At 36.3% G+C, this 13,440-nt stretch overlaps 1 protein-coding gene across 4 annotated transcripts in view; it reads left to right on the plus strand.

The window, feature by feature from the left end:
- Positions 1 to 13,440, plus strand: part of dsx (transcription factor doublesex) — a 49,914-nt gene that overhangs the window by 25,010 nt on the left and 11,464 nt on the right. For 2 of the 4 annotated variants that reach the window (XM_020954195.2, XM_086840896.1), the window contains one exon: positions 11,144 to 11,281. In XM_020954195.2, the coding sequence (XP_020809854.2) occupies positions 11,144 to 11,281 (138 nt within the window). Of the gene's footprint in view, positions 1 to 11,143; positions 11,282 to 11,383; positions 12,656 to 13,440 lie in introns of those variants that run through there. The other 2 variants (XM_086840897.1, XM_086840898.1) reach the window with 2 other exon arrangements.

Here is a 13,440-nt window from a genome sequence, read left to right on the forward strand (position 1 = left end):
ACAAACCAGAACCCATCACTCTTATGATGCCCGCGGAGAGTCCTTCGTATGACGTATCTAAAGTGGAAAGGACACGGGCGTCATATCAACTGATTTATATCACAGTCGCAGCAATTAACGCGACTGTAACGGGCGACAGTAAAAGCCAGCCCTGCCAAGGCGGAAAATCCTGCGGGAAAAAAATAAATCTACACTCTATGGGAAGAGGGTTCCTGTTTTTGGGTTCTTTTCATTCTTAATTTTACGAGCGCCAAAAACCTTGCGGGCAAAGTCAAATAAATATGTTTGCCTTTACCCGTTGTAGTTGTCGTTGTCGTTGTCGTTGTCGTACTCGGGTCGTCATCATCAACGTCAACGTGAACGTTTTTCGGGCTCGGTCGTAAAAAGCGGCAAAAGGAAAACTTTACGATGCCACAGTCTAGCAAGCATTTCACGTCATTTCTCCGTCCATTGGTAAGGAGGCTAAGCCCAAAGACAAAAGCATTGACTTACCCCCTTACTACCTTACCTTGCCCCCCCTTTGGAAAACCAAAACTCTGGGGGGAAACGGAACCCTCCGATGATGTATGAAATTAGTGGACGAGCGAGCACACAGTAGCCGGGGAAAATCTCTCTTTCTCTACGGCAAAAGACATTCATGCACTTATGCCAGAGCCAATTGGCAATTGGGCTTAATGGGGTTCCGGGACCTAACACAACACGAACATATCCCAAATTCAATTAAGAGTTTCCCAGCAATGCACTCGACAAAAAAACACATTGTATATCCGGCAATTGCACAATAATTATGAAGCAAAGCTGTTCAGGGAATCAGGAAAAATATGCACCTGTTATTATCAGGCTAGACTTGAAATAGTTAAAAATCAATACAAGTTTGCTGGTATATAATATAAGGAAATACATCAAGTAGACTAGACTTTATTTCAAACAAATCTCTCTATATATTAAAAAGCTGATAAACTTACATCCCTTTTTCTGTGAGTGTGAGAACAAAGTGCAACAATGATGGCGCGTCACGTTCTCCTATATTCCATATGTCTAGCAATCCTGATAAGACTGATAAGGGAACCTAAGCTCTAAAAGCTTATCAGCAGGCCCGGGAAAAGGGCAAATAAATTGCACAAGCACTGATAAGCGTGATAAGGGACAGCTGAGTGGGACATGTGCATTTGAAAGGGAGAGTGGCTGACACCCTCTACTCTTTTGGTTCTCTAAAAACTTTCCTGTCTGCTGTTAGTTAGTTCGATTCGGATTCGAATTCTCGGATACATAGCTATAAATATCTAATGCTAAAGCACTTGCTGCCAAAATGATGTAGTCGGAGATGCATCCCGTGGCATTTGTCACTACACAGACAATTAAACCATCCGTTGCCACAAGCCATCAAATTCTTGGCAGGCATTTCCAAATTAAATAAATAATCGTTTAATAGAGTACTTCCGGGAAATTAATTATTGCTTTGGTGTAATAATTATATTGATAGTAATCTCAACACGAGTTTATTATAATACATCGAATTGTAAATTCAACATCTATAATAAGTAGTTTTTGTATAGCTTATATAAAAGTTATCAAAACTAATAGCAGATTTTTAGTGGTAGTTTCTTACTCAATACTCTTCTCATTATTTCTCAAAGATTAATCAATTAAAACCCTTCGATTGCGTTATATTTTATACCTATTTATATAGTTTAATGTGCTTAAAAATTGACATTTCCCAGACCCTTCATGTTTGCAACAACTTGGCAAATTTTCCCCCCAAAACTCACAGAGGTGTTGGGGCATAATAGCAAATTGGCAACCATCGACAATTGTGCGTTCGCTTGTTTTTGGGGCTGGGAAATTATAAATAGCTCCTCATACATTTGTCTAATTTGCTATATAATTTATAGTTTACCCTGCACGGGCCATGTCAGCCAGATTGACGCTTCATTAGATTGTGAAGATATATCTATATATATATTTTGGTAGGAGTATCTCGCTTTGTGTTTTTTGTACTCATGCAATTCACGCGCAATTTCCAATGGCGACGTCAAATCTTGAATCTGCGCCAATTACAAAATATGAAATTACAAACTGAGCACAATTTATAAGCACAAAACACCAGCAAAGTTTTATTTTAAATATATTTTTGTCTGTGGACATAAATGAGTATTTATGGCTAGAGGCGAAATGCCGGAAGAAATTATGTAAGCGGCGGTGAAGGAAATAAAATTGGAAAGTTTATGGTACTCGGATGGTAATAGCTTTACCTGTCTTTTGTATATATTTTATTTCTATATTTTTGTGGAAAACTTTTAGTGGATTGTGAGACTTCATAATATTGTTTTGATACCTAACATACTAAAGGGTTAAGTTCTCTTTAACATAATTATATGGTTTTGTTTTTCATTTATATATTTGCTAAAAGCACTTTGATTGCAAGTGCGACCTCCCATAATAGTTCTTCTGTTTATACAGTCTGTTAGTCTGTTAAATGTTAGCCTTAAATTAAAGTGGTATCCAAATTAAAGCATTTAGTTTATTAATACTAACATTAATGTATAAATCCCAAACACAAAATGCAATTAAATATGTACATTAAATCTCAGCTTTAACATCCAAAAATGTTTAACAACTTGTCCAATAGCAAACTCAATTTTAATAGGACTTAAAAATTGCTATCTTTTTACACCTGCTTTGGCATTTCAATGGAAAATCCGAGTACGACTGACTTTCCTTTCGTGTGGCAAATGCAATTGCCTGACTCACATTGGAATTTATCTAATTATGGCTAATGGTTAGGCATTTAGATATTTCGCCTTTGATTATTTAGCGCCAACGATCTCAATATTGAACTTGGCATTCCCAACACGTGTAATCCATAAAGAGTTGACGCAGGGCGCCACTTGGAAAAGTGGTCATTGGGGATGGGTGACCAAGTGGCCATTAGGAATATGCAGTGACCAAGTGACCAAAATCATCAATAGCTTGTCGAAAGGTGGCTATTTTCTCGCACTTGGATTTGACTTCATCTTTTCGTTCTCTGCCAGTTTGACTTCTATATTAGCGGAAAAATTTGCTTGCCTTTGGTCTGGCGTTTTTGTGCTATTTTATAGACTTAATTGGTTGGGAAATTGCCACCTCAAGGGATCCCTATCCCTTAGAACTTATCTGCCAGACAAGTGTTATCTAAGTACAAGCTCTCGTAAGCCTTATATTAATAAGCTCTCAAAGGCGTCAAGAGCGTTAATTATTTAATCTTGGAAATGACGACTAATGAGTACTATAGTTTTTAGTATAATTAAGTAGAACTAACTACTTCTTAACTACAGAGCAAAGGTGAAGAAAGCCTTGCATCTCTTTTAATGGAAATACTTTATTTTAATATATATAATTTAAAACACCTTCATTTATAGAAGCAAAAACACTTTCTTCAAAACACAATAAATCATACAAATTATTGTCTTGAATTTTAGCATTTTTATTTTCCTTTCAAGTAAGGCCACAATTGTCATAACAAGAGCACGCGTTCCCCCCCAAAAAAAATTACAAAAGAGCAGACATAAAATGTCATTGCAAAACAAGATGGCTAATTTAGCATGCCTATTAGTAGGTGCAGGCTTTTCGTCTTTTGCCTTCATTAAAATGTCATAAAATTAGAGACAGACAGAAAAAGTTAGACAGAACTGAACTATTTGGCAGCTCGATTGCCACAGTGGCGCATTCCGCAAATAGGCATTTTTGCTGGCAATTAAAATTTAAAAAGAAATGAGCCTGAAATTTAAATGAGACCAAAAACTTTGCATAAAAAAAGAATTTATTTGTTTACTTCAAAATTGTTCATATGTTTTTCTAACTTACCATTTGAGACCTTGTGCTATTAATTTTTAACTTAATATTACAATGAAACCTCTAGTTTCTAGTATAGATTCACCTAAGCCCTTGTCAATAAAGTAACAAAAGGTCTGATAAGGCCATGGCATTATGGCTACCCTAACAAAAGACGAGTTACCAAACTCACACAAAATCTTATCTAATCTTTGCTAATTTGTATCCACCAATACTTTCCAAAAAGAAAAACGGAAAAAACCCTAGGTAAAAAGAAACTTTATTACCGGGAACAAGTTGAAGTCAAATGTTAAGTTCAAATAGTAAAACAAAAAAAAACTCAGCAACGACAGCGTGGCGATCATAAAAATAAATCTACAGAAAAAGCTTGTTATTTTCGATAATAAAAATAAAAAACTATATAAATGCATGCAAAATGCTGCAGGAGAAATAGGGATAGAGAGATGGTGGATATATGACAGAAATATTACACAAGTTCAAGTGAATTACGACGATGACAAGGAAAATGCGACAAGGAGCTGCAGGAGTCTCAGACGACTAACGAGAACGATTACAAAAACGACAAAGACGGTGGAGCGAAACTCTCCTAGCCTTTTCCTTTTTTATATATATATAACTCGTAAAGTCTCTCGAAAATTGCAAACGTTTTAATTTTGAGATTAAAACGGCTTTCGTGCCAAGCTTAACAAGCTTAACTTGGCTAACAAAAAGGCAGGCAAGCGCTTGCTCGCTGGCTTGCTGTCAAAGCCAACTTGCACTTCCGCCTTCTGGCAAGGATCCAAGCTTCCCCCTCTCTCCCTCTCTCATAGAAATCCGTGAAAACTCGGGCGACAGGACTTTCAAAGGCTATCAGCCCCCCCTTTAGCCACCCATCGTAAAAAGGCTGCATGCTACATGCACTTTTATTGGCCTTTACTGCAGTTCTGTTGACGAATGCACAAAGAGCTCCGATCCACTCCTGGAACGGAGGACTATTCTTACTCCTCCTCCTCATCCTTGATGGGAAAAGGTAAGCCAAGCCAAGCCATTCAGCGGATATTGGCTGAGAGGTTTAGTGTTTGGGAATTTAACTCAATTGAAGGTGAGGCAATGAATAGCAAATGAAAAGGCGAATGCAATCCGGCGATCGTTACTTTCAAAGTTTACAACTTTAAGAGTTATAAACGTGGATGCTATTGTTACACAACAGAAATTGGTTACCCCCCAAGGAGTGTTAATCGAGGCTTTTCCTAGAAATTTAACTTCCTTGAATTAATTTAAATATTTATTAATAGATATAATAATTATATAGGTAAAATTGTAAGGTCTGTCTGCCAAATAACTATAAAAACAAATAATACAAGTAACATAATGATAAATATTAAAATATTTACTTAGTTTAATAGAATTAATCAATAAATTTAAAACAAAACATGGCAAACAATGTTACTATATTACGTATACGTAATATTTAGTCAGAAGCTGGTAAGCCTATGAAAGAGTCATTTCCGACCCAATAAAGTGTATATATTCTTGATCAGCATCAACAGGCGAGTCGATCTAGCCATATCCGATTGAAAAGAAATATTTCGAAATTTGTACCATTTTTTTCAAAATTTTATAAGGGGTTACATCGTTAAAATTGTCAAAAATTTTAATTTTCTAGAATTTTAAATTTAGTATGCAGATTTATTAACCTAATAAAAACTAACATATGAAAGCTTTCCGAATTAAAATTAATGATTTTTTGGCGTAGTTATGAGATTTTTAAATTCAAAGAATGGGAATCTTTTAAGCTCACTTATGATCGATTTTCATTTCGATCCTATAGATTCACTTAAAACTGAAAAGGTATTATATATAAACATTGGCTTTCCAACAAAGTTAGTTTTCTTTTTAATTAATATTTTAAGAAAACAAAACTACTTCTAGAATATGAAAATTGTATAACTTCTTTGCTAGATGTTTCTTATAAATTCAAAATCAAGCTATAAACCTTACCATTTCCGTTTTTTAATTAAAATAATTTAAATAAATGTTGCAGCAGGTACATACTTGAACACCGATAAAAATAGATAGATCTTAATGAATGTGTGAAGAGAAAAAACCATGGAACATTTCCGAACCACCTCCTCGACCAGAAATCCGCAACTGCTTAGCCACCTCCTGGGAACTCATCACATCTTGCGTCTGGTGTTGTGGCTCATTAAAACACTGTTTCTGCTCCCTTCCATTTCCATTCCCATTCCGCTTGCCAGAAGAGCATTTTATATTGTCTGCTCGGCACACACACATTTGCATTATTCCCCCGCAGCATCCCAGAGTAGGGGGTTCCTCCATCGGTGTCCGGAGTCCGGGGCATTCCGGTGCTCGCTTCATTTACCACATGGCCCCATGCGAGAGGATTCCGTCAATTCGTCTTCCTTCTGGCTGCCGGTTGCAAGTTGCCAGTTGCCATTTGCCTGCCACTTACTCCGTTCTGTGCAAAACTGAGCATTTCGTGTTGCCATTTTGTGGATATGTCGATTTATTATTTTTTATTGTTGTTACGTTTTACGACTTTTCCACAGCTCTGCCGACGAGGCAGATCTGTAGATATTTCGGCAAATTTACGGCAGTTCCTCATCTTTTTTTGGCATCCCGGCTGCATTTTCTCATCCCCATCCTCATCCCTTATCCAGCTGCAATTTTATCAAAATATTTCACCAGCGCTCCATTCTTTATGGCACAAGTTAATTTTACAGCACGATGTCAAAGTGCTCCCCACACGGAGGAAGCAGGAGGAGAGTCCTTCTCGGGTTTATTAGCAGATTCGAATTGAATGCATTTTATCTTTGCAAATATTAGAGCTAGCTTTTGTTCCTGGATAAAGAGATTAAGTTGTTTAAACTCAGTGAAAGATAGTTGTGAATAAGATCGAGATGAGCCGTGATGAATTTTCAGAAGATATATCAGATATTTCACCAAAAATGTAGAGATTTAAAATCATTTGCAAGGGTGTTTTATGTGAAATTTGTTAACGTATGACTTAGATAAGTATATCATGATGAAAAGTAGAAATTATATAGAATTGAATATAGGGAAATGTATAAAAACTGGTCTCACTTTTTTACCCGCACAAGGTATTTTAATTTCAGTTACAAGCTTTAAACTCAGTGAAGGAATCATTTCCTACCCCATAAATCATATAAATTCTTGATCAGAATCAACAGCCGAATCGATCTAGCTATGTCTGGAAGAAAAATAAATTTTCGAAAATTTCAAAATTTTACAAGGGGTTACATCGTTAAAATTGTCAAAAAATTGAATTTTCTAAAATGTTAAACTGAGTATGCAGATTTATTAACCTAATAAAAACTAACATAGGAACGGTTTCCGAATTAAAATTAATGCATTTTTGGCTTAGTTATGATATTTGAAAAACTATGATGTACCCAACAATTTTCAAAGCTTTCTAAGGGGTAAGCAAGAACAGAACATTTTCTATTAATCTATATAATATATATGTTTATTAATTAAAAATGCACTTTGTTAATGAAAGGGTTTTAAAAAGTTTAAAAAAAAGCATTTCCCTGCTTCCAACCCAATCGATTTCGAAGGCATCTTAGATAAAAGCCGGAAATCGTTGCATAAAAACGTCGGATGCAGCTACCAAAGCGAAAACGAAGTGGCAGCCGAGAGAGATTTCTTCTTGGCCATGTAATGCCTGCCAATTGGCACAAAGAACCATACATATATATATATAAATATGTATATGTATATGTATATATGGTGCATATAAAGACCTCCTCCAGAAAGTGCGCTCCATGAGCAGCTGCAGCGGGAACAGCACCAACAAACTCATAAAAAGGCGCAGAGAAACGAGCAAGAAAACTTTGCTAACGACTTAAACGACGATTGAATGGCGGGGGAGGGGATGGTGGGGAATGTGGGAGAGGGGGTATCCAGGAGAAAGCCGATTGTCCTCTCGTGGAGAACTTGGAGAGCTCGGGTCTCGTGACTGGAGAATCGGCAAGCAGAAGTTCGGTTAGCTGCCGAGTGTAAGGTTAGCTGCAGTTTGGACAGTAATAAAAGTAATAACAACACCAGTGCATCCTGCATATACCCCACTGTACACCGTACAGTGTACACTGTACACTGTACATAAAGCGTATGTATGTATGTACCTATCTGGGCTTGGATTTGTGTACAACGGCTCCTGTAACTCCGTGTACCTCCAGCCACATGGCCCTGCGCAGAGTCGCTTTATGCGCGTTAATGGCATCGTTTACTGGCTAACTGTACGTGCATATATATATACATATATATATGCATCTGGCCAAGCAGATCGACATGCATATATATTTATATATGTATATACTGCTGTACATATATATATGGGGAAATGGTAGTAGTATATACATATCTCCCTGTATTCCGAGTGGGGCGGTGCAACGGCGACAGCTGCAGCCTGTCGTGCGAGAAAGTCGACAAAATATTCGTGCCAAGGGGGCGTTACCAACATATACCGAACACTTTATATAAATATTGTGTAATGTGTGTATTATTTTTGATTGTGCTCAAAGTGACTAAAATGTTCGGCGATTAAATAACAGATGGATTCAAATTGACATGCACGTGTAGGTAACCATTGGCTTTGACTGAAAATTTTAATTGAAGATATTTTAGTTGGAAATTTTTGAAAAATATTTAAAATAGGGAAATTTAGTGGAAAATCGCTTGAAATTATATTATATAAATATTTATTAAAAGTAAAGAATATATAAGATATGATTAACAGACTTAATACCTTAGATTTTCCTATTTTTCTGAGAATTCTGTTTTAAATATATTATATTTCAATTGGCTTAATAAAAAGGGAGAGAAGGGAAAGCTAAGGATCACTTTTTTTAGCCAAATACATAAAAACTTTTCTCATTTTCCTCTACACCTATTGGTAAAATGTAATAGTTTTCCAAAAATTTAATAAAAAACCCTTTTTTTGTATTACTTTTATAGTCACTGCGTTGTAAACTTGTGACTAAAAATTAAAATGCCTTGGAAATGTATAAAAAACATAAAATTTACATAAATCCTCATAATGAGGTTTCTGCATTCAAATTAAAAGTCATAAAGCAATTGAAATCTAAAAAATAATAAATTTAGTAATTGCCCAATTTCAACTCTATTCAAGTCGACATAAAAAACTGAAAGTGATGCTTTTTGAGACCTCATTGAAATGGTCTATTGCTTTGAAATGATACAGTTTTTCGCATTTAATGATTACTCTCGACTTGCTGTGCTCCAAATTGCAGTTAATTGAGACTAGATTATTTCTATTGCACTCGATAATTTAACATGGTGTTATTAAAATGTTGTTTTACAATGCCCAATGGACATGCAATTTAATATGCAAAATATGCTACGTGGCCACGACGCGGTTGCGAGAGTAATAAATCAATTTATTAGATTTATTTGCGGCCAATAAAATAATTTGAAAACATAAAAAAATTGAAGGGGGGGGGGGGGGGGAAATACCAGCACAGCCCACTAATGGCTTAATTACTAAATTAAAAAGGCGCAGACAGCGAGGCAAGTGTTCGCGTTCGTGTGAGCGCTGCTCAGGTGAGCGTTAAAACAGGAAGTTGAGGCGGAGGCACTGCTCCGCAAACCGAGAAACTTGTTTTCACCTCAAGTTCGCACACGCAAAGTGAGTGCGCCAATGCAAATCTTGCACCGCAAAACTCCCTGCAACCGGCGATGTGTTGCATGCAACAGCAGCAGCAACATGGGCAGCCCCAACAGCAACACTCGCACGCCAGCAGCAGCAGCAGCAGCAGCAACAACAACACATCAAAGGAGCCAACTGAGAGCCATAATAAAACGGGCCAATGGATATGAAGCTCCGCCTACAACGAAACTACCAACAACGATGTTGCTGTTGTTGCTGTTGTTGCTGTTGCTGCTGCTGCTGTGTAGGTAAAAACAAGAAAAAAAAAGAAAAAATGGCTGGCGATACGAAGAGCATAATGGCATAAGCTCGGCAAGAGACAGAGAAAGAGAGAAGGCAAGTGACGAGAAGGAAAAGAGACACACACACCAGAGGCCACATAAATATTGCGAAAGCGAAACTGTAGACAGATAGTAGTTCCCAAGGTGTTTGGTCTAATTAAGAAATTAAGAAATAAACAGGCAGTTAATAATAAAATTATAATGGTTACAATATGAATATATATTTTAGATAGGATTTTCAAAAAAGCAAAGATACGCAAACAATCTTGATATCATACTAAATTATAAATATAATAAATAGTATCTTCGTTAATACATATTATAGAATTTTTATATAATTGAATATATCATTACTAATATTAGGCTTCTCTTTTCTTAGATTTTCTGACCATAATTATAACCGAACAATGAATTTAAAGTCTCACAGTTTCTATACAAATATGTAACTTAAATTATATACTAAATATATTCCCATATTGTATGCGAAAAGGTAATACAATGAAGATAAGTACATGCAATATGTAAATCTGTATATAGATAATCTAATTGAAATGCAATTTGATTGGCTAAGGCCCAAGTCTAAACTCAATCAGTCTTGCGATAAATTAATTATTAATGCCAGAAATCAAGCTGCTTAGTCAACATTGGTCTTTGTGGAATTCCTTCGATTGAATATCGTAACTTTTTTATATAGCACCCAGTTCAGTATCAATCGGTGGTCCCCGCCGTATTGAGTTGCAATTTATGCCGACGTTTTAGCCGCCATGTTTACGTTGCATATTGTCGGCTGTCTGCCGTCTCTACGATGGCTGCAATTCTGCAGCCTGGCGAAATTCAAGGAAAAATGGCTCCCCTTTTTTATGGGTTTTTTTGAGGCTACTCATGTCAAATTGTTTGTTTATGCGAAAGAGATTTGTCAATGAAGCTAATGGCTGAGATCGATTGCAGATCGGTAATGGACGGGAATCATGGGAAAGAAGATAAAGTTTTACGACCAGTTCTTCTCTTTTGTGTTTATTTTTCAGGTTAATTTATTCTCCCAGACTTTGGTTACATGGGAAATATTTAAATTATATTGCAACTGTCGCATGTTGCTAGATAATTGCAGAAAATTAAATAGACCTCGAATCGAAACAAGTTAGAAAAACAGTAATTGGTTTACAAAAAAAAAAAAAGTTACCTCCTCTAGTTGAGGAACCATTAACGTTTAAACTGTGGGCCGTACTCGGTTTTTTTTCGAGACCGATTGTTAAATAAATTGCAAAGATCGATGCCAGATCGATTAATTGACTTAACTAACGACTTTCCTTTCCTTTGGTGCTTTTTTTATTATGATTTACAGGCCAAGACGTTTTCCTAGACTATTGCCAAAAGCTATTAGAGAAATTCCGCTATCCCTGGGAACTGATGCCGCTCATGTATGTGATATTGAAGGATGCAGATGCCAATATTGAGGAGGCTTCCCGGCGAATCGAAGAGGGTAAGTTTTCGAATTGAGTTGTCCCAATATATATATAGCCTCCAGATTGGTTGCGTGGACGATTAATCAATGGCAAATGTCTTTCGATCTGATCCAAACCAGGCCAATACGTTGTGAATGAGTACTCCCGTCAGCACAATTTGAATATCTATGACGGGGGTGAGCTACGCAACGCAACACGGCAATGTGGATGATAATTTTTCATGAATTAGAGTAACGTAAATGTAAATGTAAATGCATTACTTTGCCCTGATATTTATTGTTCAGCCATCAGCCACATTAAATAGCTTAATGCTTTGGTGAAATCGCGCAAGAATTTAACTTTCGTAACTTTGCAAGTGCGGTAACGTAGAGTTTTGTTTTAAAGGGGCTAAGCCTCTGTACATATGTATATCGAATTTATCGGTAAGCTAAAGCGCCTCTTGGATCTATCTTCAATCAACAAGCCAAATATATCGATGTGTGATTCCCCAATTCATCAATCAACAATACCCCAATGCTGAGATGTCTGATGACCGGCCATTATTCAACAATCAACAATCAACACTCAACAATCAACACTCAACTTCTCTTCAATCAACAATCCCCCAATGGATGATCCTTATCAGCAAGCAACAAAACAATTGATGCCCGCGAATTAAATTAATCAAAGCCAAGAAGGTTTATTTAAATTTTTTAAAACCGTTTTGAAACAAAGTAACCGCAAAATCAACGATCAACAATCAATAATCCATAATACCAAATTCAACTGGAAGTTCAACATTATCGCACTTCGACTCTACGCATGCGCACATCGGTTGTATAGCTTTAGTTTAGCGCTCCTTAAGTCCTTTTTTTTACAAAACTAATTAGTCTAATTAAGAGTCTGGGTGCGATTTTCGTGCTGATTAATGTCCTTTTCGTCAGACACGACGTGTTACACTTTGGTCGCTTTAGTACTTAATTGAATCTAAGTACAAAGTATTCATCTACTACTACTAAATATCAGCTACTTATAATGGAGGAAACGATGTTCTATACTCATTTAAATAGACTTGAAAGCTAATCTCAAAAAATTCTTCTCTACGTGTCAGTTCGTATCGAAACCAGGTAACATAATGTTTCCATACGCATCCTGGGGACCTTGGTATCAGAAATGTTGTGAGATGGTGCACAAATGATGGATATATATTTAGGCTAACGTTAACTCTATCGATGTCTTGCGAAACTCTAATTGTATTATTTATAAATAATAACAATAACTCTCATCGACATTGTAACATATTGTTATCAACTTAAGTAAGACCTAGCCCAGCAGAATACTTATTATTATAAAGAAGGATAAACCTGAAATGTCAGAAATAAACTATTTTCCTTAAACAGAATCACTAAAAATGATGCGATAAGTTTAGCGTTGATTAATTAAATGGATGTGAAAGCCCGAAATTCCCCGGAAATCACTCTGAATTGCCGCCTCACCGAAATGCAGAAGAAGTATCAGCTGTTGTTTGTTTTGTTGATGACATTAAAAATCGTAACGATTGCTTTTCAAGTTGTTGCCATTTCACGAAACCATTACCATTGCACGTCCCAGCAGATGAACTTTCCCAATGCCAAGGAACAGAGTCTGGGAGCTAGGAGTCGGCAGCTGGGAGCTGGAAACTCGGAACTGAGAACTGGGAATTGGAAGCCAGGAGTAGCCTGTGTCGCCACTGCTGCTGGGATCGTAAATGCATCATTAAACCGAAAAATGCATGCGAAAAATTTACGACATTGCCAACACCGTAGCCAAAAGCCTTGCACTTGAAGAAATTCAATTGTGAAACTTTGAAATAATCTCTTTAAATTAAAATTATAAGACAGCTTAGATTAGCATAGCTTTACATAGTATAGTATAATAAGAAACAAGAATGGAAACTAACTACGGAAAGCCCAAGTATTCCCTTGCAGTTTGAAAACTAATTAGGGATCGATTCGGATATCGATCATAAGTAAGCTTCAAATATTCGCTTTCTTTGAAGCAATATTTGTCAAGAATTTAATATGAGAATTTTATCAACAAAATCAAAATTAAAAAAAACTGAATACTAAGCCAAAAATTAATTGATTTAAAATCAGAAACCATTCCTATGTTAGTTTTTGTTAGGTTAATAAATCTGCATACTCAATTAAAAATTTAA

Source organism: Drosophila serrata, unplaced genomic scaffold (genome assembly GCF_035046125.1).
Source record: "Drosophila serrata isolate PLE 108 unplaced genomic scaffold, ASM3504612v1 contig_382, whole genome shotgun sequence".
Classification (NCBI taxonomy): Eukaryota; Metazoa; Arthropoda; class Insecta; order Diptera; family Drosophilidae; genus Drosophila; species Drosophila serrata.